The sequence below is a fragment of the Nuphar pumila genome, chromosome 1 (genome assembly GCF_984573655.1).
Source record: "Nuphar pumila chromosome 1, dmNupPumi1.hap1.1, whole genome shotgun sequence".
In the NCBI taxonomy this organism is placed as follows: domain Eukaryota; kingdom Viridiplantae; phylum Streptophyta; class Magnoliopsida; order Nymphaeales; family Nymphaeaceae; genus Nuphar; species Nuphar pumila.
In genome coordinates, this window is record NC_143249.1 from 18221541 (window position 1) to 18248574 (window position 27034).

General features: G+C 38.5%; 1 protein-coding gene across 1 annotated transcript; it reads right to left on the reverse strand.

Moving 5' to 3' along the window:
* Positions 1 to 306: 306 nt before the first annotated feature.
* LOC149848201 (mitochondrial import inner membrane translocase subunit TIM50-like) lies at positions 307 to 26524 on the reverse strand. The gene is made up of 10 exons (XM_090003620.1): positions 26266 to 26524; positions 25187 to 25275; positions 17819 to 17855; positions 6953 to 7014; positions 6753 to 6866; positions 5928 to 6032; positions 5748 to 5846; positions 1474 to 1630; positions 936 to 1038; positions 307 to 671 (listed from the first exon to the last, which is right to left on the reverse strand). Exons 1-10 carry the CDS (start codon positions 26522 to 26524, stop codon positions 626 to 628), a joined length of 1071 nt encoding a protein of 356 aa, XP_089859746.1. The 3' UTR covers positions 307 to 625.
* Positions 26525 to 27034: the final 510 nt, after the last annotated feature.

The following is a 27034-nucleotide window of genomic DNA, read 5'->3' on the forward strand; positions in this document are numbered from 1 at the left end:
GAACCTATTTAATAGGCAGTTTTTTATGAAAAAGTTACACTGGTGCCATGTAACACCTCTAATTTTTGTAAAAGGATGCCCAGATGCCCACAAATTTATATTTCCCTTCCATACACACTTGGTACAGTTGACATTTAAGAAAAAGTTATACAGAACGATTTTTGTTTTATTTATAAGATTTAAGATTTAAGATAGGATAGGATTAGGATAAACCATTGGGTTACGCATAACAAAATCTTCCGAACAAGCAAAAACATCAAATACATGGAGGGGGGAGAAGGGAAAAGACAATAAAAAAAGAATGATGAATTTATTATTAGTCAGAGCAGGCTGAATGGCATCATGACAGGATTCCGTTCAATTTCCGCATCTGCCAGTAAGTACATCAACATGCCAAGAGAAGCTCGAAAATACAAGCACATGGAGGTCAGTGTATTTGCTGAATTTCTGTTGAGCAATTGAAGTGCATATTGGATACAGAAAATGCATTGTTACATTATTGTTAAGTGTTATTATGGTACACAAATCTATCAAGATTGTAGAAGAAGCATCTCGCAAATCAGAGAAAGCTCATCAAGCAAAACTTTTCGAAGTTCCATGATTATTCCTCAATGCATCCTGGAATTTATCGCCGCCACATGCGCGCTTGTTGTCTCTGCTCTTGCATGCGCCTGAACAAGTTAAATTTACCAATCAACAAAAACGGACATCTTCAAGTTGAAACGAAACACTACTAATGGAAGGGCACCTGAAAAGTTTAATGTCTGCCACCTATGTCACATGGATTCGGCTGCAGATATGAGGTTTTTATAAAGTTTTCAATATGACTAGTATATAAGGGGACACGATACAGGGCCCCAGGGCCCAAAATGGAGTATCCCTGTGACATAGTTTGTCAGTGTTCCCATATCATGTGCAAAAGAGTATGAAATTACCTGTGGTGATCCTTGGAACGTTCGATAAATTCCTTTGCAATATCGTGTCCATGATAAGAAGCTAGAACAGGCCTTATATCAGCTGGTCTATGCCTGGCTACATCTACAGTCCAAAAATATGATGTCAATTCTGCAAGACATGTTAGCTGGTTCATACTTAGCAAGACTGTCTGTCTGTACATGTGCATGTGCTTCATGTTTGATGGATATGCAACACCATGGATATCGATGCAACATTAACAATTTAAGAGTCATTACATCAATCTAGCAAGGCAGAATTGCTAATGCAGCGTTAATATGGTTGAACCTCGCCATATTAGACATGACTAGTTCATATGTTTGCAGCCATCAAGCATAACAGGCTGACCATAACTTATTGGAGAAGGTGCATGGGTTTAGGATCATGCTGTTGGACCAGGCAAAGGTTGGGAAGGGTGGGATGACATGATCTAAACTACAAAAATGAAAAGAACATATAATAATATGCTTCAAAGAGAAGTTCTCAAACAAAAGACTGAATGGAGAATAGAAAGCTTACATTCAAGGAATGGTATCAGATCCAAGAGTGTTGTATCATCTGCTTCAAGCTTCCATGGCTTAATTTCGATAGAATTTTCTGGTTGAAGACTACTTTCAAGCGCATGGCCGCTTATGTACATTACTCGTGAAGGATCTCTATTCAACTTCGATAGATCCTGTATACAGCAAATCATTCCAGGAGCAAAAATAATCTTATCATTCAACCAAATATCTTGGTGGCAACAAACTTTAAAAAATAATAATAATGATAAACAAAAAACATGCATTGCTATTGTCATCCTTCGCATGCAAATAATTTCAGTTATTACAAATGCTATAGTTCTTTTTCTTTTTCAAGAAAAGATAACTTTCAAGTATCAATAAAAAGAGAAATGGACCATAAGCAGTCCCCACAGACAAGATACAATGAGAGAAAACAGAATGGGTGTAAGAATTGCAATCCATAGAAAAAAACAGGGTTATTGGAAGCGCTAAATGATATGGGAAAGGGCGCTTCCCCAAAATGCAGTTTGAAAACGTGAAATGCTACGCTTCCGAAACATCACGGGAAGCACACTCTTAATTTGGGAATTGTGCTTCCCATTTAGGGGAAGCACGCTTCCCCCTAAAATGAAAATGTGCTTCCCCAAAATGGGAAGTGTGATTCACTCTAATTGGGAAATGTGCTTCCCCAAAAAAGGAAGTGTGCTTCCCCTAAATGGGAAGCTCGCTCTTCCTATTTTAACCTCATGTTTTGATTTTTTACAAAAAAATCAGAAATTGTAAAATATCCTTTTTTAAATGGTCCCTATAAAAGGGAAAGTCGAAACCCCCCCTCTCTCTCTCTCTCTGTCTCTCTCTCTCTCTCTCTCTCTCTCTCTCTCTCTCTCAATTTTCTGGTGACCTTCATCCTTTTTCTGATGACCTCTGGTGACGGCGAGGCAGCATGAGTAGAATCACAAGGTACGCACTCATCTCTCTCTCTCTCTCTCTCTCTCTCTCTCTCTCTCTCTCTCTCTCTCTCTCTCTCTCTCTCTCACGCTCTCTGTCTCTCACTCTCCCTCGCTTTCTCTCAGTGTCTCTCTCGGTCTCTCTATTTGTCTCTCGCTCTCCTTTTCTCTCACGCACTCTCAAATCTCTCCTCTTTCTCTCTCGCTTTATGTCTCTCGCGCTCACTCTCTATCTCTCAGTTGTCTCTCACTCGCTCTTTCGCTCTCTATCTCTCTTCCTCTCTTGCTCTTTGTCCTCTTCCTCTCTCGCTCTCAGTCTCACACACTCGTTCACTCTCTATCTATCTCCCATTTGCCTCTCTCTCTTGCTCTCTTTTTCTCACTCTCTCTCTCTTCCACTCTCGCTATCCGTCTCTCACACTCTCTCATTCTCTGTCTTAAATATGATTTTTTTATATTCAGGAGTATTAATTATAGATCCTTTTAATGTATTATTTATTAAAGGCTTGCAACATGATGCATTTGTTAAATGGTTGCAACATGAATATAAATTCTGAATTTTACTTGATATACTATTTATTAAATGCTTGCAACAGATGTATTTGTTAGATGGTTGCACTTTGCATATATAATTCAGTTTTTAGATACTCATGTTTTATTTTTTCAATGATCACATAAATCTTACATTTTGGTAAATTAAAAATATATATAATTAATTTTTTGCTTCCTTTTCGATTCATATTCACTTCTCACTCGAATCCTAGGCCATTTGCCTCTTCGTTTCTCCTTTGAATCCTAATTCATTTCCGTTTTGATTACTAGATCGCTTCCGGATCGCTTCTAAGACGATTCCCGGTTCGCTTCTAAGTCATCCCGCACTTTCCGCTTTCTAAAATTTTAGAAGTGCCTTGCTTCACGCTTCCGCTTCCCAAATCGCTTCCTCGACTGGCAACTCTGAAAGAAACATTGTCCATGTTAGAAGTGGAATCTGGTTACTCAAAAAATGTGATATGGATTACTTGATGTTGGTATATAACCCTGTTATTCTGTCCAAGCCAGATAAGGCACCACAAGTAAGTGCCACCACCCCCAAAAAAATGACCCCTTTTTTTTTACCCTGTGAACACCAATTTGCCAATGTAAAGCTTAATTTTGGCAATTTTTGGGGGTCAAGATGCTGTCTAAAGACACTATCCTTGAAAAATAATGACCCTTTTGGTTAGAGGCCTCATGCCAAACAGCCTTTTTTGGTAAAAGGACACCCTGGATCTACATCAGATGGATACTCCATTTCTACTCCCATACCATAGACCTTTATATATTAATCATTTAGTCATAAACAAGAACTTTGCATAAATGGCTGTCCTCGTATCCACAGCCATATCCATGTGACAAATCTAACTGAGAATAATAACAATCGCACACTAAGATCTCATTTGTTCTGTTAGAATCCCAAACCATCATGACAGTAGTTTTTGATAAAGTCCAATAGCTGAGATAGTGTCACATAATCTCCATCCACTCCATAAGTCTCTACTAGAGTGGCATTACACATTAGCACGACATCCCACCATCTTCTGCCCAATATGGTCTCACAAGCTGCTCCAGAGTTCCCTGAAGAGTGTATATAGAGGGTAACCTAGATACAAGAGCATCAACCGCAGCCCAAAGATCTGTCCAAAAACTGGTCAGCCTCCCATTACCAACTTTTAAACTAATTCTAACCTAGAAATCCTCAATCAAACCTGCCCACCATTTCCAAATCCCAGGCATTTCCACTTGGCATTGGTCAGCAAATTGCTAAGGAGGCAGCTTGCAAATGCTTACACATAATAGGATTAACCACCAGCTATCACCGTCTCCATATAGTTAGCAATTACTAAGGAGACCCACCAGCAAATGCTTAGGCATAATAGGATTGGCCACCACCCAATCTTGTTTTAGTAATCACTATCAGCACCCTTTCACTTTGTGAAACATCCAGCTCCTTTCATGACAAAGAGGGAAGCCATCTTCAACCGCTTTTCCACAATCTTAGGGATCTTAATAGTGTTACTCGGATAGACGAGAAAAAAAGTCCCTAGAGAGAAAATGCTGCTGGTGGCTTTTTTCTCACCCATGGGTTCACCATTTTGGACAAACAAATCAGGGGAAAAAAAAGCCCACCACTTGCTGTGTGACTTTTCTAACCTTAAAAGGAAGTTATTTTGAGATAAAATGCCTTCAGCAGAGATAAAAAAAATAACTTGTTTGTAACAAAAGTGAGAAAATCTGTGGGTCCCACTCGATTTTGGGAGAAAAAGTACCCAGGGGCTTTTGGTGTGTGCCATGCATGCAAAGGCACCCTAAAGGGCATCCCATGAGTTCACATGTTCTAGTAGGCTGTGTAGGGCCCCAGGAAACAATGCCATTAACGCTGACACTCTTGTTTCTGAGCCATGCAATCATCTCCTAAGGAGAAGAGGCATAAAAGTAATACAGGAAGAACATGTTCCATGAGACCTACAAATACAATGAACTTCCTCTCCAAATTCTTAGGGATATGAAAGGAAAAGAGAGAAATGAATACTTGAAATAACAATGTTTTATGAGACCAGCCCTTTCTGCCAGCAAGCAATATGTAGTCATCCATGATAGAAGATTCCACTTAACCCCGTCTCAAGTTAGGCAGATTAGGGTACTTTGATAATATATTTATTGCATTGCCATATAAAAATTGCAAGCTTACACATGTGATATTGAGTTAGCATACAATTTCCTCTAGAGGATCTGCATTACCCTTGATTTAGTAGTTTTTAAAGGGATTTGTGAGGTTGGCTAGTTAAATAGATGGGAAAGGAGCCTGAGAGGATCATAACTTAGTGATTTAAGCTGTTAGGGCCTTCTGCAGGGGCTCTTAGTAGTTTTCCTCAATGAGGTTCTCAACTTCCAAGAGTGGGAGATCTCCCTTCCATGGATGGATGTTCAGCAAGGTTAGGAGAGGAACTGATCCAGGTACCAACAATTCAGTAGAGCATCAGTTCTCAGCTTCTGTATAAAACATAAAGCAGTTCTTGAAATACCATGAGTGTGACAGTTGTTCAGTCATTACTGGAATAAACAAAACAGTATATGGTCAGCCGCTGTCCCCTTTGTGTCCTATACTAACTATCAATTGGAATATACAGAAGACTACAGTCAGCCCCTATCCCCTTCGAACCCTATACTAACTTTAAGTAGAAATTGGATTTTACCTTGTAAGAATATATGAATAAGCAGAAAGAAGATAAGTACAACAATGGATCCTAGATAATAGTTCATTCTCCAACAAAAAGGTTTTAAAACAAATCAGCCCCAAACTCACCCTGTAATGCTGTCCGTCAACATATCTTGTTGCATCTCTTGAAAGTCTATATCGTATACAGCCTTTCCCATCCAATCTCTCAATGATTGGATCAACATACTGTAGAAGGAAACAAAGTAACTTGTTATCTCAAGAAAAAAAATTATAGCCTCAAATAAAAAAAATCAATTCAGATATTACCATGTTCAACTGGTCTGAATAAACAACTATTTCATAAAATTGTGCAAGATGTTCCAGGAAGGCATCAACTCCTGGTCTTTTGAATGTTCTCCAGCCTCTCTCACGCTACATGGAACCAGAATATTTTGGTTAACCTTATACTATTAATTATGTCTATTACATAAAACTTAAGTGAAAATCATATACAATATGTGAATCCCTAAGTAGAGAAGAAGACAAATTTGATTAGAAGAAAATGGTAAAAAGAATGCATCTCCTAAGAACAACAAGAGATTAAACACGTTTCTGTATGAGATATAAAGAGGCATTTTAATTGTAACATCTTCCAGTTACTATGTGAGACAAGAAAGAGATTTTAATTCTAAGTACTTTGTTGAACAGAAAGGACTGAGATTTCATAAGCAGGGAATAGTGGCTGCATGGATGGACATCTTTTTTTGAAAGGCAAGCATGGATGGACATCTCAACTTGAAAAGATGAAGCTCAACAGTTTTCTTTTCTCAAAATCCTCTCTACTTTATTTCCTTTTTTATGTTGATGCTAGGGTTAGCGTGGTCTATCCTTATATGCAATGTTAAGGAAGTCAAACGCGAAAAAAAGGATGGTTTAGAGTTTAGACAAATATATTGATATTTTCTCATACATGGATTCCTCCAAAACATTATTTTTGCAATGAAGAAATGGTACATGGTATCCATCTTAATCTATATCAAATAAGCCAAAGTAAAAACTGAAGCAGATACCAGTTCAAGCAACAATGGAGGGGGGAAATGGATAGAGCATGAACCATTATTCAAAAGTAACAGCACCAATGCAATATGTTACCTTCCAATCAGAATATATCAATGTTTCATTAAGATCTAGCACTAATGTGAAGACGTGTTGTTCTTGTGGAAGCAGATCTGGAAGAAGTTTTTCTGAGGATGGATCGGTGAATCCCTGTTGCAGAGCATAACAAATTTACAGGTCATCATAAATCATCTTTTCATGCACTAAACAGTCGCAAATATCATGAACTCTCTCACCTTAACATGCTCTTCGATTGACCTCCTAACATCCATATATAACTTCACACATTTAGCAGGCACTGTGATGAAAGCAAAAGAAATTACTGACAAAAGACAGGAAATACAATTCTTCATAAAGATACATGCAGCACATAAGGGGACACCACGGTTACCTTGAAGGGAAAGGGAAACATGTTTGGAATGTGTTTTGCATAGGAAATGCATTTCTCCATTTTGGGCATGTTTGCAATGCCCTGTGATTCTTGGATTTTCTCAAGATTTTGTGATTGTAAATCACAATCTCAACACTTTTCTCAAGGTTAGTGAAACAAGAGAAAAGTACAAGTTGTGATAGTGATTGCCAGCTGTGATTGTTTTTGCCTTAGACCTTGTGAAAGTTGGTCACACGATTAACCTTGTGACCAACAACCACAGCTTCTACTTTCTCAGCTGTGATTTTTCATCCCCACCTGTGACCAAAGCAAACATACCCTAAGTTTTTCTTTTTTCCCACAAGCTTCCGGAACATCAAGTTCTATGTTTCAGAAAGAGTCTCCCAAAAACACATTTCCCACATATAGGACAAACTTCCAGTAACCCTGCCGAAAGTACTATATTCAGTCAATTTTAATCAACTTATAGTGCCTCGGATCCCATGTTGGGCAAAGGTGTTAAAATACAGTGTATATTTTTTTGTATTTAACTGATATAAGTATATCTATACAATATATGTATATCAGGGGTATTTTGGTCATTTAATGTCATGTAATAGAATACAACCCACTAAGGATCTTTTATTTTTCTATTTTTTATATTGTATGTCCATATGACTGACTCCCTCTATTGCATGTGAGGCTCTATAAATAGAGCCTCACTACTTGTTCTTTCATGTTTTTCACAAGCATTTGGTGTCTTAATATAAAAAAAATTATTTTTATATTGTTCTTGTGAGATTGTGATATTGTGTGCCTCCTTTGTGAGATTGTATTTGACCCAAGAGTGGTCTTTGTGAGTTTGTGATCTCTTGTAGCCCTTAGTGGCATTCCTGTGTGATTGTTATTCACTTCATTTCAAAAGGATCATAATGGCCTTTTATAGTATTGGGAGATGTTGAGGAGTTCTATTTTCTTCTAGCTGTTTCTGACAGAACTCCATAGAGAAATAGGTTGCAAACAGATGGTGCACTGCAAGAGCTCTCTCAAATTCAATATCATGAAGCTTTTGAACCTTCGGCTTCTTCCATAACTTCCAATAGTTGTTTGAGTACATGAAAAGTAGCGAATCTTTTTGTGACAAAAGATAAACACCTAAAGCACAACTCATAGTTCATTTCGGGAAGATGTACTTATTTTACTCTGTTTTTCTTCCAATGGGCAATCATCTCCCTCAAACAACAATCACACCCTTGTCATAAAGCCTATTTAGAAGCCCCACTAGTGGTGGTGTGGACATGAATCTTAACCACAGGATGTCTCGGCTAGAGAACTCAATTATCTTGAGTCAGTTTAATTTCCTCCATCACAGGGGCGGAACCAAGGGGGGTATGGGCAGAGGCCTCTTAAATTATGTAATCAAACTTGTAATTTCGTATATATATTTTATATATATAAGGTAATACATATACATATATATAATATATGTATATGTATTTACCAATTATATATATAAAATATATATAGTCATAGTAAGGGTAGTTTAGGAATTTTACACATATTCTTTTTCGAGAATATGTTTTTTGTATTTTCCTTTTTTCTTTTTCTTTATTTATTTTTTGGTTTTGCATTTAATGCATTGTACATGCATTGGGAGGGGCCCAACCCACTAGTCGTTGGGGCTCCAACGACTATGTGGAGCCCCTCCCAAGGCCTCCTCCAAAGCCCTATATATATGGGCAGCTCCTCTTGTATTTCTTAAGGGATTTGGGATTATAGCCCAACCTCTTTAGTGTTTATGAAACTTATGGGTGCAAGTGCACATTTGTGATTCGGTGTGTTGTGTTTGTTGTGCACAAGTGTTCTTGGGTGTGTGTGTTCACACATTTATTCTTAAGGTTGTTGTGTTATCGGCTAAAGTATCTTGTTGAAGATACTTTTACATGGTATCAGAGCCTCGTTGAAGAAGAACAATTGCGATTCGCCTTCTTTTGCATTCCTCGGGAAGCGTGCCTTCAAGTTTTTTGAAATCAAAGAGGATCATCTTCTTCGAGCAATATTTTAGGAGCCTCCTTTGTCAAGAAAGACGCAAAAAGTAATTAAGGTACATACTATCTCTTGCATTCTTTCCTCTCTAATGGGCGAAAAAGACTCCCATTTCTCTCTTGGGTTTAAGCTTAATGGCTCAAACTATCATGTTTGGGCCGGTAATATGGAAGCCCATATTAAAGGAAAGGGGCTTTGGGGTTACGTTCATGGATCCATACCGGAACCGGAACCCAAAATTACCATTGTTGAAGGAGGGGATATTAAGATCCTTGAAGGGGATGAAAGACAAAAGGCCCTTGAAGAGTATTCTAAGAAACATGATGATTGGGAAATGAAGAACTTCAAGATCTTATCTTGGATTTTCTCATCCGTTGAGACCAAGATAAATGCCAACATCATCAAATTTAAAAGGGCTTCCGAAGCTTGGGTATATCTTGAGAAAATGTACACCTCAAGAGATCTATCCCACAAGTACTTTCTCCAAAAGAGGGCTTTGACTCTCCAACAAAATGACATGACCATTCGGGAGTATTTTGCCGAATTATCCTCTATTTGGGACGAGCTCGCAATTCTTGAACCTAAATGGAGTGGTGAGGCAATCGAATTAAGGCACAAACAACTTGAAGAAGACCGGTTCTTCAATTTTTTAAATGGCCTTAGACCCGAATTTGAACAAGTCCGGTCCTCTCTTCTCTCCGCCTTCACATCCCCCTCACTCGAAGATGTTATCACCAAGCTAAGTGGTGAAGAAACCCGTATGGGGATTGGCAAAAATAATCCTAGCATTCTTGTTACTTCCTCTACTCAAGAAGATGGTGAAATGGCTAATGCCGTGTCAAGACCGGGAAATAACATGAGGACCTATAGACCTCCTCATTTCAAGAATCAAGGTCAATGAGGAAATGATCGGTATGGCAAAAGAGATTATAGCAAAGTAACTTGCTATCATTGTAAAGAACCCGGACATATCAAACCCTTGTGTCCTAAATGGAAGAAATTGATTGCAACGGCTATGGCATCTCAAGTTGAAGAACGACCCTCTTTATCAAGTGAGTCTCTTTCTCTTCAACAAATCGTGGATGCCCTACAACCTCTTCTCAAGGGAGGTACTTCCGGAGCCGCTATGTCATCCTCTTCCCCCGGTAAGACATCTTGGCTTTTAGATTCCGGGGCATCCTTTCACATGACCCCTAGTTATTGCACTCTTTCAAACTTTTCTAAAAATGCTTTTCCATCCTTTGTATCAACCGCGGACGGTACATCTCTTGAGATTAAAGGAATAGGTAATTTTGAAAAACAAGACTTCTTTGTTCCAAAAATTCGTTTTATCCCAAACCTTAACCTAAATCTTCTTTCCGTTTCCCAACTCTCGGACCATGGTTGCGATATAAAATTTTCTTCTAATAAATGTTGGATACAGGATCGCCAGTCCGGGAGATTGATTGGGGAAGGCTCTAGAAGAGGAGACCTTTACTACGTAGATTTTCTTCAAGTTCCCAAGAGTCAATTTTGCAACGTCGTCCAAAACAAAGACATTCATGTATGGCATAAGAGATTGGGTCATCCCAATATTGTTAAAATCTCGTATTTGCCTTTTGTTAAACATCTTTGTAAAAGTGACTTTTTGTGTAATGAATGCATTCTTGGGAAAATGAAATGTTTGCCTTTTCCTCAAAGATCCATGTTTACGACAAAACCATTTGAAATTGTCCATTCCGATGTATGGGGACCGGCTCCGGTAATGTCAAAAGGAGGTTTTTCATATTATGTGATCTTTGTGGATGACTATACTAGGTTTTGTTGGATCTATTTCCTTAAACATAAACATGAGGTTTTTTCAACCTTTAAAAATTTTCACATGATGATTTCAAATCAATTCAATGGATGTTTAAAAATCTTTAGGTCTGACTCTGGAGGAGAATACCTCTCAAATGAATTTAAGAGTTATCTTGAAAATTTTGGAATTCTTCACTAAAAATCATGTCCGAAAACCCCTCAACAAAATGGGTTAGCCGAACGAAAGCACAGGCACATCATTGAAACCACTAGGACTTTGCACATTTCTCAAAACATTCCAAAAAATCTTTGGGCTGAGGCGGCCCTTACCTCTGTCTATCTCATAAACCGACTCCCATCGAAAAATTTAAACAAAATTTCTCCCTTTGAAAAACTGTATGATAAGGAACCTGATTATAGCAGGTTAAGGGTCTTTGGGTGTAAGTGTTTTGTTCTTACTGATAAGAATGACAAACTTTCTCCAAAAGCCATTCCTTGTGCCTTTCTTGGCTATTCTGAAACCCAAAAGGGGTTTCGTTGTTATGATATCAAAAGTGATAAATTGTATGTTTCCAGAAACGTGAGTTTTTTGGAAAATGTTAGTGGATTTGAACGTTGTGACCCCCATAATGAAAATATGGATTATTCTTTTTTATTTGAGTTATTGAATAAGGACGATGATACTAGTGATAATGAGTCAGATCAAAGTAACCCAAATGAACTTGAAACCGAGGAAAACATCTCCTTATCTCCTTCGTCACATCAACCAATTGAATTACCTAGAGACCCTATCACCTACTCTCATAGAGATCAAAACAACTTTAGGAGTGCTCTTGACAGATATAATGATGCCAGTCCCAGTGCCTCTCAGAATGAAGTGATCCCTCGTAGAACTGAGAGAAGTAGAAGGCCTCCTTCTAGGTTCATTTTCTATGACTCTTTCTCACCAAGATATAGAGCCTGCCTTAGTGCCATCCACTCTTATATAGAACCTAGAAATTTTGAAGAAGCACGTAGATGCCCTGAATGGATTAATGCCATGGACAATGAACTTGAGGCTCTGAGAAGAGCCAAAACCTGGGAATTCCAAAATCTTCCTAAAGGCAAGAAAACAATAGGGTGCAGATGGGTTTTCAAAGTAAAAACTAAAAGTGATGGATCCCTTGAAAGGTATAAAGCTCGCTTGGTTGCAAAAGGATATAGTCAAGAATATGGAATTGACTATGAAGAAACTTTTGCTCCTGTAGCTCGTATGGTCACTGTTCGATGTCTTATAACCGTTGCCTCTATCAACAAATGGAACATCTATCAAATGGATGTGAAAAATGCCTTTTTAAATGGCGATTTAAGCGAAGAAGTCTACATGGATGCTCCTCCTGGAATGGAGACTCCTAAAGAAAAGGTGCTTCGTCTTCAGAAAGCACTCTATGGCCTAAAACAAGCTCCCAAGGCTTAGTATGATAGATTTAACTCTGTTATGATTGAGAATGGTTTTTTCTCTTGTTTTACTGACACTGCTCTATTTGTTAGAAAATCCAATGCAGGGATTGTAATTTTACTTCTGTATGTTGATGACATGCTCATCACTGGGAGTGATTCTAACGGGGTTAAAAGTATAAAATCTATCTTAAAAGATAAATTTGAAATGTCTGACTTGGGATTTTTAACTTATTTTTTGGGAATTGAAGTGGCATACTCTCTTAGAGGATATTTCTTATCTCAAATTAAGCTTGCTTCTGAGATCATTGACAGGTCAGGTATTACAGATGAGAAGCTTTGTGAAACTCCTGCGGTTGTAGGAGCAAAGATGAAAATTGATGATGGAGTTCCCCTGTTGGATCCTACACCCTACATACAGCTTGTAGGATCTCTGATGTACCTGAGTATTACCAGACCAGATATATCCCATGCAATCCATACTGCAAGTCAGTTTCAGCATGCGCCTACATCCGTTCACATGAGTGCCATCTTACGGGTAGTAAGATACATAAAGGGTACTCTAAATAAGGGAGTTTTTCTGTCCTCTTCCTCTGATTTAAAATTGATTGCTTATACTGACTCAGATTGGGGAGGTGACCCAAATAACCGTCACTCCACCACTGGTTTTTGTGTGTTCTTAGGAGACTCACTAATTTCATGGAGATGCAAGAAGCAACAAAAGGTGTCGCTCTCCTCAACTGAAGCTGAATATCGTGCCATGACCACTACTACCATGGAGATTGTTTGGATTCACCAACTGCTAGAAGACATGGGGATCAAAATTGAAGGACCCACCAAGCTATGCTGCGACAACAAAAGTGCAATCTACATTGCAAAGAACCACACCTTTCATGAGCGGACTAAACACATCGAAATGGACTGTCACTATGTTCGTGAAGCATATCTCCGAGGAGTTATCGATCTCCCTTATGTCACGTCCGAATATCAGTTGGCAGATTTCTTTACTAAAGCCTTGTGCGCTCCGCGGTTCAACTTCCTTCTTGGCAAACTATCGGTCATCTTGCCCTAAGTTTGAGGGGGGGGTGTTAAATTATGTAATCAAACTTGTAATTTCGTATATATATTTTATATATATATAAGGTAATACATATATATAATATATGTATATGTATTTACCAATTATATATATAAAATATATATAGTCATAGTAAGGGTAGTTTAGGAATTTTACACATATTCTTTTTCGAGAATATGTTTTTTGTATTTTCCTTTTTTCTTTTTCTTTATTTATTTTTTGGTTTTGCATTTAATGCATTGTACATGCATTGGGAGGGGCCCAACCCACTTGTCGTTGGACCCCTCCAACGGTCACATTTGTGACCGTTGGAGGGGCTCCAACGACTATGTGGAGCCCCTCCCAAGGCCTCCTCCAAAGCCCTATATATATGGGCAGCTCCTCTTGTATTTCTTAAGGGATTTGGGATTATAGCCCAACCTCTTTAGTGTTTATGAAACTTATGGGTGCAAGTGCACATTTGTGATTCGGTGTGTTGTGTTTGTTGTGCACAAGTGTTCTTGGGTGTGTGTGTTCACACATTTATTCTTAAGGTTGTTGTGTTATCGGCTAAAGTATCTTGTTGAAGATACTTTTACAAGGCCTTGGGACCCCCAAGATTCTGAAAAATAATGAATATTAGGTTTATATGGGACCTGGACACATATAAGTTATGTGGGTCAGGCCCCCTTTAAAACATTAAGAAACTTCCCCCTTAAACTTTCATATTTTGAGAAGGATAGAGATAGGCATCAGTTGAGTTGCCTATCTCATTTTCCTTCTTGGTTTCCTAAAACTGGATCCTGAAACTAGTTTCCTATAACTAGGCATCGGTTAGGTGCAAGTGTTTCTGGTATGTTCTACACTGTTGTTTTCTTAGACCCTCTAAGAAGGCTGTGAGGTCAATTCAAAAAGTGCAAGCCAGACCCATTATCTACACTCATGATTTAGACAATGAAGGTGAAAGGCGTTTTTACTTATACAATGACATAAGGGTTGTGTTTTCTCAATGGCACGCAGATTTAGTTACAAGTAATAAATTTATTTTTGTACCTTTTTCTAATATGAGAGATCAATGGCTGATACATGAATAATCTTGGTTAGAAATTTTTTTTTTGAGGTTTGTTTTTGGAGGATATGTTCTTGGTTAGAATTGAAAGATGATAACTTTAGTATTGTAGGGGAAAATGAGAAAGGAGACTGCATACGTTGATGATTGTGGATATGGGAAGTGTGCTCTACAATGATTGTGGATAAGTATTACATTGAGGGACTGATCCCTTGCTCAAAATGTATCTTGCTTTGGCTACTTGATCCTCATTCCTCTATGTTTTCTCTAAATGAAATGCTGGTTCATATCATATGACAATAACTCCTCATTCTCAATGGTTTAGCTACTTGATATTGAAGCTTTCCTTCCTCTAAATTGCTTAATGTGTTAGTTAATGTTCAAAGAACAATGTTAATGAGATTTTATAGTTATCTTAGACCACAATTTTTAGATAATGCCTGCTGAAATCCCCTAGTAGTTGCTAGAGAACATACCAAAGTCCAATTAACCCATATGGGTGTAAATAAGTTGGGCTTCACTCAGTTATGTAAATAAGTGAACCAAAGCCAAGCCTTTATTTGTGTGTGTGTGTGTGTGTGTGTGTGTGTGTGTGGCCCTTGCTCCATCATGTAGTAGAAGACATGGAGAAATATGTGTTTATAGATGAGGAATTTCATCAAGGTGTTTTTCAATATAGAGAAGTACTGAGTTAACACAGAGAGAATTCTTACAACATGCATAAAACACTAACTGCTAACTGACTTAGAGACTAACAAAACATTTCTTCCCTAAAATTGCTTCTGCATTTATAAATGATTTGATTCCTAGTTTCAAGATAAAATGTATTTTAATAATGCAAATTTTTAAGTTGTCCACCAAAAAAATGTCAGCTAAGCATTAGGCAAGTACGCCTTAATTTTCTCATATTTGTGCTACAAATTGATGATATTAATGCTTTCCCTTTTTCCATTCAACACCAAATACAAATCTGTTGTAAAATGGAAGTTTATAGCAGTATAATGTGTTATTCTCTCTTCTTCTTCCCATCTTTGATATGGGGAGGAGATAATATTGCAGATCCAGATAAAGTTAGCTGTCAAACATATCTAAAACATCTAGCATGTTAGGATGATTGACAACACTTTGCACAAGCAAAGTATTAAGTCTGTCAATCAGTTCTAAGTTGACTAGTTCTAAATGTTTCCAAAGCTTTAACATATTAAAATATTACCATTAAATTTTCATAACAGTAGAAAATATCAGCAATTTCTAATGTAATGTGAGATTATAATGAAAACTTTTTCAAGTCAAACGAAAGGATATTATTCGTGCCAAAATGCTTGCTGTTAACATCAGTAGACCTTTTTTCTTTCTTTCCCCTTTTTCAGTCCCTTGATTCGTGCCAAAATGCCTTGCTACTAACATCAGAAGACCATTTTCCTTCTTCCCCCTTTTGCAATTCCTTAATTCAAAATTGTTATCTTCCTGACATTATCCTAAAAAGAGAAAAAATATCCATAAATTCTCCAGAGAAATTTCTCATCCATTGACAATGTTTGATATAGTTGTATTACTTGTTACCCTTGTCCTTGACCAGTTTTCAGACTGCAAAAAGCTATGTCACATGGATACGCTGTGGATACAAGGATATGGCCATTTTTATGAAATTTCCAATGTGTCTAACATATAAAGGGATACAGAAAAGGAGTCAAAATGGAGAATCCATGTGACATAGGCAAAAAGAGATCTTTCTTTCCCCAGTTTCCCCTTCTCAAGCCTTCCAGGTTGATTCAGACCTTAATCAGCCTCGTAAACATAAAGATAGCAGCAACCATCTGTAAACATTACTTCCCATTGAAGTCATCATAGGCTGCTAGTCTATCACGGATTCCCAGATTTCACTTCTAGGATTGGAAGAGAATAACACAGAATTGCATATAAACACAAATTATTGAAGCAGTAAGGAGATTTGACTTAATAGTCCGAGAGAGCCCAACACCTATGGTGAGCCATTCATCTAATGGATCAGAATTGTCACAGCAAGAGTTATGGTCTATTAGCTTACATCTACTCGACTCAAGTAGGGTTGGGCTTTTTTGGTTGCTAGCCTAATTTATCAGACATGTCTTTCACTATAGCAATTATCCCATGTTAAGTGAGTAGGGGTGTGCGGTACAGCATGAGTATGAGACGTGTTGTAAATTTTTTATGAAGGATGTATGTCTGTGTGTGTGTGTGCCTACACATGTATGTGTATATTGCAAAGTACAACTTCAATTCTGAAGAAAAGAACCCAGAAAAGATGTAAAACACATAACATGTGCAAATCTACATAGTCAAAAGCCCCGACTAGGCACCGCTAAGTAAAACGCCTAGGATTTGCAATTCCTAGGTGGGTACCTTAAAGGGTACCAATTTTGCCAACTAGACACCGACTAAGGTGCCTAGCCGGCGACTAAGGCGCCTAGTCGGCGACTAAGCTGCAACTAAAGCTGCCTCCGCCTTGGCACGAGGGCAGTTTAGTTATTTATTATATATATTGTTATTGTTATTTTTTTGTATATATATAATTATATGTACGTGTGTGTGTTTGTGTGATTTGTTCTGTGAACTCATGAAAACATGCTTAGTTATTATATTTATATAAGTGTGTGTGTGCTACTTTGCTTTTGGGATTTTTTCTGTGAAACATTAAAAGCATGCACAATTAATTTTAATTGATTATGTGTTTTATATATGTGTGTGTTACTTTGTTTCTGATGAATTTTTGTATAAAAGCCTGAAAGCATATTTAGCATTATGAATTATGTAATATGTTATCTATATATGTATGTGTTGTTGTGCTTGTGTAAAAGAATTAAACATATTTTTATGTATATTTTCATTTTTGTGTACTTTTTTATATTTAGTTGGGGTACCAACTAGTCCCGCCTAGTCCTCGACTAATCTTTTTAGGGGGTCTACCAACTAGGCACCGCCTAGCCCTTTTGACTACATAGGTGCAAATAATGCAATATACAAATAATATTGCATATAAAATGTCGATTGAACTATCCAACAGTACCTGCACCAGCACAGTAACACCAACCACTTTGAAGGTCCATGTGATATAAGTGTTACAATTATTCATGCAGATTTCAACCAAGTCAAACAGACGCATCTAGAGGCAGAAGAAAAACAAGCATGTCCATACAGAAAATGCCATAACATGCCCATCATAATCACTTAATCATTTTTGTTGTGGATTCACCTCTTCTATCTCAACAGTTCAAATCCATAATTAAGGACCATGAGCACATAGGAATTCATCGAGTTATCAGTATCCTTAACATAATAATTAAATTTGATAGTCAAAGAATCACCTGTCATGGCAGCTGAATAAAGGAGAGCTTGAATTTTCTGCTCCACAGAAAACAGAAAGGTTTAATTCCATTAAGATGAAAATCATGAAGGGCAAAAAAATGCAACGATAAACTGTAAGCTAGAAATGAACAATGAACAAAAAGCAGATGAAGAAATTAAAATCCCCAGGAACAGTTCACGTACACAACCTTGTTTTGCAGAAAACTACCCGGAAAGCTATCAAATGGCTGTCAGACTATGTCACAGGGATTCGGTTAGCAGGGTGTCGCACCCGCGTCGACGCGACTCGACGCGGGTGCGGGTGCGGCACCGGGTGCGGTCAACCCGATCCGGATCTGCTGCATGGGTCCGATCTTCAACCCCCTCGCGCAGACCCGGTTCCCTGCCTGGGTCACTCGGTGTAGACTGGACCCAGTCATGCTCTGCATCAAGAATCATATGAACATACATTTTGACCTTGACCTGCAATATGTGGCTTAAATCCATGATTGTCAGTCGAGGAAGCGGGAGCGGGAAGCGATACGAGAAGCGAGAGCGGGAAGCGAGGCACTTTCAAATTTTTAGAAAGCGGGAAGCGTGGGACGACTTAAAAGCGATTCACGAACCGTCTCGGAAGCGGCCTAGGAAGTAAGGGGGAAGCGAAAAAAGAGGGAAAATTTAAAAAAAAAAATTAAGAAAAAGGGGAAAGCGTGGGGGAAGCACGTTTCCTATAAAAGGGAAACGCGCTTCCCATAAAAGGGAGGGAAGCACGTTTCCCAAAAAAAGGAAACACTTCCGTGCGCATTTTGGAAGAGTGACGTTTCGCACTTTCGAAAAGCGCGCTTCCCCATATGCCTAGGCGCTTTCGATAATTCTGCTTAAATCTATGCAGTCCACCTATAATAATAGCATCACAAAATAAGCATCTTAAATTCAATGGTAACCCTAGTCATAGTACATCATCAATGCTTCTGCAATATTGCCATGCAGGATCTATGTCACATGGGTGCGGCACTTTCAAAAAACTTGGGTGCGGCAATATACAACAACAACAACAACTACGCCTTCATCCCAAAACAATTGGGGTCAGCGATATGAACCAAAAAAAGAAATTCATTTTGGGTCTTCCACATGAATCCTTTTCCTCCAATCATTTCTATCCAATGCCATGTCCTCGGTGAGGTTCAAAGCATTCATATCCTTTCCTATCATCTCCATCCAAGTCTTCCTAGGCCTACCCCGACTTCTTTTAACAAATATATTTTCCCATTTCTCCAACCTTCTAACTGGAGCATCATTAAGCCTTCGCCGAATATGTCCAAACCACCGTGAACGATTCTCTCGCATCTTATTTTCAATGGGTGCAACACCTACCTTCTTACGTATCTCCTCATTCTGAATCTTATCTTTTATTGTATTTCCACACATCCATCTAAGCATCCGCATCTCAGCTACACTCATTTTTTGAATATGATGTCTCTTGGCAGCCCAACATTCTGTACCATATAGTAAAGCGGGTCTAATAGTCGTCCTATAAAACTTTCCCTTCAACCGCAATGGCATTCTACGATCGCACAGCACTCCAGTTGCACTTTTTCATTTCATCCACCCAACCTTTATCCTATGATTTACATCTCCATCAATTTCTTCATACTTTTGAATGATGGATCCCAAATACTTGAAATAATCATTCACCGGTATTTCTTGCTCACCAAGCTTCACTACACTCCCATCACTACTTCGTTGCTTACTAAACCGACATTCCATATATTCAGTCTTACTCTTACTCAACTTAAAACCTCTAGCTTTCAATGTCTGTCTCCATAATTCTAACTTAGCATTAACCCCAGCTCTAGACTCATCAATTAAAACAATATCATCAGCAAACAACATACACCACGGTACATTTTCTTGAATTGATCTCGTAAGCTCATCCATCACTATCGCAAATAGGAAAGGGCTTAAAGCAGATCCTTGATGTAACCCAACCGTTATCGGAAAATTGGTTGTCACCCCTCCACAAGTGCGAACATTGGTTACTACTCCTTCATACATATCTTTAATTATACTAATGTACTTGAGAGAAACACCTTTCTTCATCATTGTCCACCAGAGAACGTCCCTAGGTACTCTATCGTATGCCTTCTCTAAATCAATAAAAACCATATGCAAATCTTTGTTCCTCTCTCTATATCTTTCAATAAGTTGTCTAAGAAGATGTATAGCTTTCATAGTTGATCTTCCAGGCATAAAACGAAATTGATTTTCCGATATCATGACAACCTTCCTCAACCTAGACTCAATCACCCTCTCCCAAAGTTTCATAGTATGACTCATGAGTTTTATACCACGATAGTTTGTGCAATCTTGTATATCACCCTTATTCTTATATAAAGGCACCAAAGTACTCTTCCTCCACTCATTAGGCATCTTATTTGTTCGCCAAATCAAGTTAAAAAAATTTGTCAACCATTCTAAACCTTTCTCTCCCAAGCAATTCCAAGCCTCGATAGGTATACCATCTGGGCCAACTGCCCTACTTGATTTCATTTTCTTCAAAGCCTCTGCAATTTCTTTCTTTTGAATCTTGCGCATGAAGTCACGATTTATCTCATGAAAAGGAATGGAGAAGTCTCCAAGATCTTGAGCATGACTATCATTAAATAGCTTATCAAAATAATCTTTCCACCTCTCCTTAATCTCCTCATCTTTGACTAAAACCCTTTGCGTTTCATCTTTGATACATCTAACCATACCCAAATCCTTTGATTTCCTATCTCTCATCTTTGCAAGCCTATAAATATCATTCTCGCCTTCTTTGGTATCCAACTTGTCATAAACCTCCTTATATACCTTAGCCCTCGCGTTTCGAACAACTTTTTTAGCTTCCTTCTTTGCTATCATATACTTCTCCAAATTCTCATTATCACGACTCTTACTTAGATTTCTATAACACTCTTTTAACCTTAATAGCTAATTTGACATCCTCGTTCCACCATGATGTATCCTTACCTAGTGGTGCACCGCCTTTAGACTCACCCAATACCTCGTTAGCCACTTTTCTCATGCCACCCGCTATCTTATTCCACATTGATTCTGAATCCTCCTCGAGATACCAATCAGCTTTCTTAACTACCTGCTCTACAAACATTCCTTGTTTAGCTCCTTTCAGTGCCCACCACTTAATTCTAGGATCTATCCTATGTCTATCCCTTTTGCGGCATTGTCTAATTCTAAGATCTAAAATTAAGACTCTATGTTGTGTAGATACACTTTCTCCCGGTATAACCTTACAATCGATGCAACAACCCCTATCTCTTTCTAAGTAGGAAAAAATCTATCTGACTCGTATTAACCCCACTTTTAAATGTTATTAGGTGAGACTCCCTCTTCCTAAACCAAGTGTTTGCTAAGATCATATCATAGGACAAACAAAAATCTAAAATCCTTTCTCCACTTTCATTTCTTTCTCCTATACCATAGCCTCCATGGATACTCTCAAATCCATCCCTACTAATGCCTACATGTCCATTAAGGTCACCGCCGATGAAAAGCTTTTCTCCATAAGATATCCCTTGTACTACTCCATCTAAATCTTCCCAAAATCGATGCTTAATGGAATCATCTAAACCTACTTGAGGTGCATAAACACTAATAATATTAATAATATATGTACCTAATACTAATTTAATAAGTAAAATTTTATCACCCTTCCTATGGACCTCAACTACATTATCTATAAACTGACGACTCATAACAATCCCTACTCCATTCCTATTCCTATTTATTCCTGTATACCAAATCTTATATCCCCAAGGTTCTATCACTTTTGCTTTCTCACCTACCCATTTGGTCTCTTGAAGACATAAAATATCAATCTTTCTCCTACACATAACATCTACTAACTCTACCAACTTACCAGTTAAAGACCCTATGTTCCAAGTGGCTAACCTAATTTTATGGTCTTGGACTAACTTCTTTACCCCCACTCGTCCAACAAAGTGAGGGAACCCTTGCCTATTTGACACCACACTCGGGCGCCGGTGTGACGCGTCGCTTCTGGGCGACGACCGAGCCCCCTCCCTGCGCCCTCTTTGTGTAGAAAGAGGGGTCCGAGGGGTCTCCACCGACGCGGGTCCCACTGCACGGTTAGCGAGTGGGGGTCCAGGGGGCGCCCCTGGTGGGGGTCTCTGGGGGGGGGGGGGGGGGGGCAGTGCCCCCAAAAGAAATTTAAAAACAAATGGACACAAATGACCCTGGGTGTGGTCAACGCACCCAAGGTCGGGTTGACCGCACCGGGTGCCGCACCTGCATCACGTCGATGCGGGTGCGACACCCAGTTTGCCGAGTCCATGTGACATAGTGCAGGATTATCTTCAATATGACATGAACGTGAAGACGACATCGAAGGATCTAAAATAAAACATACCAATTAAAAAACTCAATAAGAAGCAAAGAATAAGAAGAACCAGATACACTTTTTCCCAAAAATACTCAATAAGAAGCAAAGAATAGGGATTTTGTACTAACCCACTTTCTTGAGTGAAAAAATGGTGAAAATGCACTTTTACTTGATAAAATCGCAAAAGCCCTTTCCCTTGCGCACAAATCGGCCCCCAAATCGATCTCACATAACCTAGAGTTCGTGGGTTCCCTTCTAACAGACTGTAGACATATGAAGAACTCGGCCCTCAAGAGGCCTTTTAAACCCAAAATAATAAAAAAGGACAACTTTCGACCTTTTTTAAGTGCACTGAATCACTGATATTGTATCATACGATAAACATTGCATCGTACAATACAACACGATACATGGGTGTATCGTACAATACACCCACTATGAGTACGATACACACTCGTATCGTATCACAAAACACAAAAGTAATGTAGCGTATCGTATCGTACCATATGATACGTACAACCATGCATATGACAACAATAAGGACTTTGCTTGCTATTGTAGCAATACGAGTGAAAATTGCTTTCCTAAATGGTGATCTAGATTATGGAGTTTATATTGAGGTGTCGTAGGATTACACAAATTCTCAGGGCAAGGTGTAGATTGAAAAGAGCCTTGTATGGGTTCAAGCAAGCTCCCAATGCATGGTTTGAAAATTTTAACATTGGTCTGAAATCAATTAGGTTTGAGCATATTTATCATGACCCTTGCTTGGTCTGTGTCCTCATCAAGTTGTGGTTTGCTTTTGTATGTGGATGATATGATCATCACAGAAGATGACATGCAAAAAATTGTTGATAACAAGAAAAGGTTGGACAACATATTTGAAATGAAACATCTAAGAAATTTAAAGTATTTCCTGGGCTTGGAAGTTGCATATTCAAGAAGAGGGCTCTATTTGTCATAGCATAAGTATGCAACAGACCTTGTGATAAAGGCTAGATTAGTTGATGACTCAAGAAAAGTTTTTACTCCAATGGAGACAAATGTTAAGTTGAGAGTTATAGATAGTGAGAAGCTTGAAGATCATGTAGTATACAGGCAACTTATGGGTAAGCTAGCTTGATATACTTACCATCACTAGAACTGATATCACCTATGCAGTCCATGCAATCAGTCAGTTTATGAGTGCACTTTGGGATGTTCTTTTCAGTGTCATCCTCTACATATATTAGAGTCTATTGTGACTCTGATTTTGGAGGATCGACTAGGGGCCGTCTCTCGAATATAAAACCATGGCTCAAACCACTGCAGAGCTCATTTGGATTAGATGGCTCTCGGCAGAACTTGGTATAGCATATACTGGGAGGACATCCTTGTATTGTGACCATCTGAGTGCTATTCATACTGCTAAAAAACCACAATTTCATGAAAGGACATAGCACATTGAGATTAATTGTCACTTTACCAAGAAAGCCTATGAAGATGAGATCATATCATTGGAGCATGTGAGCACAAAGGAGCATGTTGCAGATGTGTTTACAAAGAATTTGACTCATTTACACTTTCAATCATTCCTTTCCAAACTTGGGATGCTTCCTCTAGCATCATCTCAAGTTTGAGGGGAAGTGTTGAGAAGTGTAAGTTGTGTAATATGTGAATGTATCATATGTATTCTTTCAGTTTTTGTGCTACCCTCACTCATGCTTGTACATAGGATTATTTATAAGGGCCATTTTTGTATATTAGCAGGAAGTTAGATATAGTCAATTGTTTTTGTCTTGTAGTATAACCAAGAGGGGACGTTCCCTTTAAGATGTATTTTTTCCCATTTGGCTATGTAATGAAGTTTCTTCTATTCTCCTCTATTGTGCTCCTTTCTTTAGTGTTCCTCAATGGATGTTGATGCTCGAATACAATGAAGTGGATACATATACATATGTGTGTGGGTGAATGCGTAACATACATACATACATACATATAGAGAGAGAGGGGGGGGGGGGGGGGGGTAGAGATTTGCAATCCAAGTTTAAAAGGCTTATCACATTTTATGTCATTTCACTCCAATTTGTCCAATGAGAGACAGGAAATGGCAAGATCCATTTTATGATTATCTTCAGTATTCATCTTTTGAATTATTTTAGAGCATCATCTTCAAGTTATTTTACTGTGCAAGCCAGAGACAGCCACTCCACCGACATTCTTCATTTAGCAGCATTTTCATTTTTCAACCACCTATGCTGGCTATTTGTAGATCAATGTACAGGCAAGTAAAGTGAAACATCTTCCACATTTGACTCAAGAAAACGAATATTGTCTCCTAAAGCCTTTTGGAGTAGCTGATGTTGCTACCATCTTCCATGATTCCATCATGTAACCTCTATAACTATGAATCTGTACTGTGGAAAACATCCTTCCATGAAAGCACTTAGTCTTATCCTGGTCACATAATTCACACCATAGACCCTATTTTTTACAATAGAAGGTTAACTTAAAATTTTGGTTCATAAGCTAGGGAATTTAAGCACAAGTAACAGATTCCCTTACTGTAACTGTTTTGTGGTATGAACAAAAAATTGCATCAACTTTATGAAGAATAAGGACAAAGGTGTACATCATCAATCCATAATCCTGCCTTGATTACCTAGTTCTGCACAATGTCTGATGAACGACGGAGGTCTCTTATGGTCCCCCATAGTCAACTAGGGCATTAGTTTGGGATATCTCACAATCTGAAGGTCCATCCTATAGCATTGAAAACCAGAAATAAATCTAGACACGGCGCAACCTGTACTCATTTAGCGCATGCATTTTATAATTTATAAGTGGTAACGTGATATTTCATTAGTTTGTGTCTCTTAACAATGACAACTACAACCTTAAGGGGAAAAAAAGGTGCAAGGGTCAGTAGAAAAGGGGCTGGATACCATATGTAGCTCTAGTGGCATTTACTAAGCAAAAAGCTATAAATTTTCTGCTTCTGACTTACATCAAGAGAAGAAGCCGCATCCTCTACAGTATAATTTACAGATTCCCGCAATGCAGCTGTCTTCTTGTCTACTTCTTCCAAAGTATATGCTGCAAACATATGAGAAAGGTGTCATTGCAGAACATAATAATGTTAATTTCAAGTGGCATAGCATGGTAAATAACAAAAACAAAACCTATATGCCGAAACACTCAATTGAAAAAAAAAAGAGCAATTATCTCAACTACTGGCAGTCCATAGGTGTTCTACAGTGGCATGCTCCACAATAACTAGAATAAACAGAAGCTATTCCACATTAAACGGTTCTTCACCAAAATTAGGTGCAATGGTGATAGTAGGAAACAATGACTGTTGAAGCATAACCAGCAAAATAGTATAAAACCTTAAGAGATAACTCTCTGAGAAGTCAAAAGGAAGATCTCAAGAGAATAAGTTTGTCTAAAACAGAAAGAGAAGCCCGTACTACGGAACAAGGATTTCTTTTTTCTCAGAAGAATAATTTGACACGAATATACAGTACTGATTTCCCACTTTGAGTTGGTTTGTGTTGCTGATTATTACAAGTTTCGATTGGTTGGCGTGTGATCACTGAAAACGAATGGAAAAAGATCGATAAAACCAAGATTCCATATAGCAAGCAAATGGGAATGGAATAAAAGTACCAAGATCAAAAATACAAACCAAATCGTTCAAAGTGCCAAATAATAACAACAAACTATAACGAACACCCACCAACGATTGACAACCTAACGATCCAACACTCCCAGCAAAAGAAAGAAAAGAAAATCGATTCAACCACCAAAATCACACAAGATCCCAAGAGAAGGAAAATAACAACCAAACAAAATCTCAGATTGGTTTCACCCCCATTCGTGATCACGCCAAATAAACCAAATCAACCAAGCCAATAAAGATAGGTTATATTCAACCAACTCTAACTCAAATTATCAAACAACAACAAAAAGTGAGATTTCGCAAACACCTGCATTTTCAAACAAGCAAAACCACTCTGGGCTCCAAAGAAATGAATCGAACAGCAATACCACCGACTCAGAAAAAAGGAGAAAACCATCACCCACCAGCAGTAGCATATCCAGCCAGAGCTGCACAGGCAGTGACTGATCCCCACATCCCAAACTTGAGAAAACTCCATGGCTTCTTGTTATTGGCTTGTGTGGGTGGAGCCTGATCACAGAGATCAGCTGACCCAGAAGAAGAGACGATGGGTTCCGAAGAAGAAGAGGCATTTGCACGTAAAGAAGAAGCCCATAAGGCAGACAAAAGCCTGGCTTTTGAGGGGTTCAGAAGGAGTCCAGGCTTACTAACAAGAGCAGCCATCATCATAGTCACACCACCACAACAGAGAAAGAGAGAGAGAGGCAAAATGGTCTTCTTGTTCTTATGATCTGAGGGTTTTGGGGAGGTTTTGTAAAGGTGTCGACTCTCTTTGGTTGCCCTTTCCTTTTTTTAGCATCCCAATGTTGACGGCCTTGCCTTGCACTCATGGCCCGCGTGATGGGTCCGAAATGTGGCCCACTGAATGAGGACATTATGGGTGGGCCACTAGAAGTGTTAATGGATCTGTCCGACCCGTATCCGATCATGAAGGATCCGGTTTGGTAATAAAGAAAGAGGTCCGATTGATAACTCGGTTGGGACTCATAGGATTCGATTAGTATATAGAGCCAAGTATGGTTTGTGAAATTTTATATCAATCCTGAATCCAACCCGTGTTCCAATTAAGATGCATGAATTTTTAATGTGGAAAACTAAACTATAGCTACGATTTCAAGAGTTCTAGCCGATTATGTTTATTATATAAAGTTCAAGCCGTTATACAGATAAAGA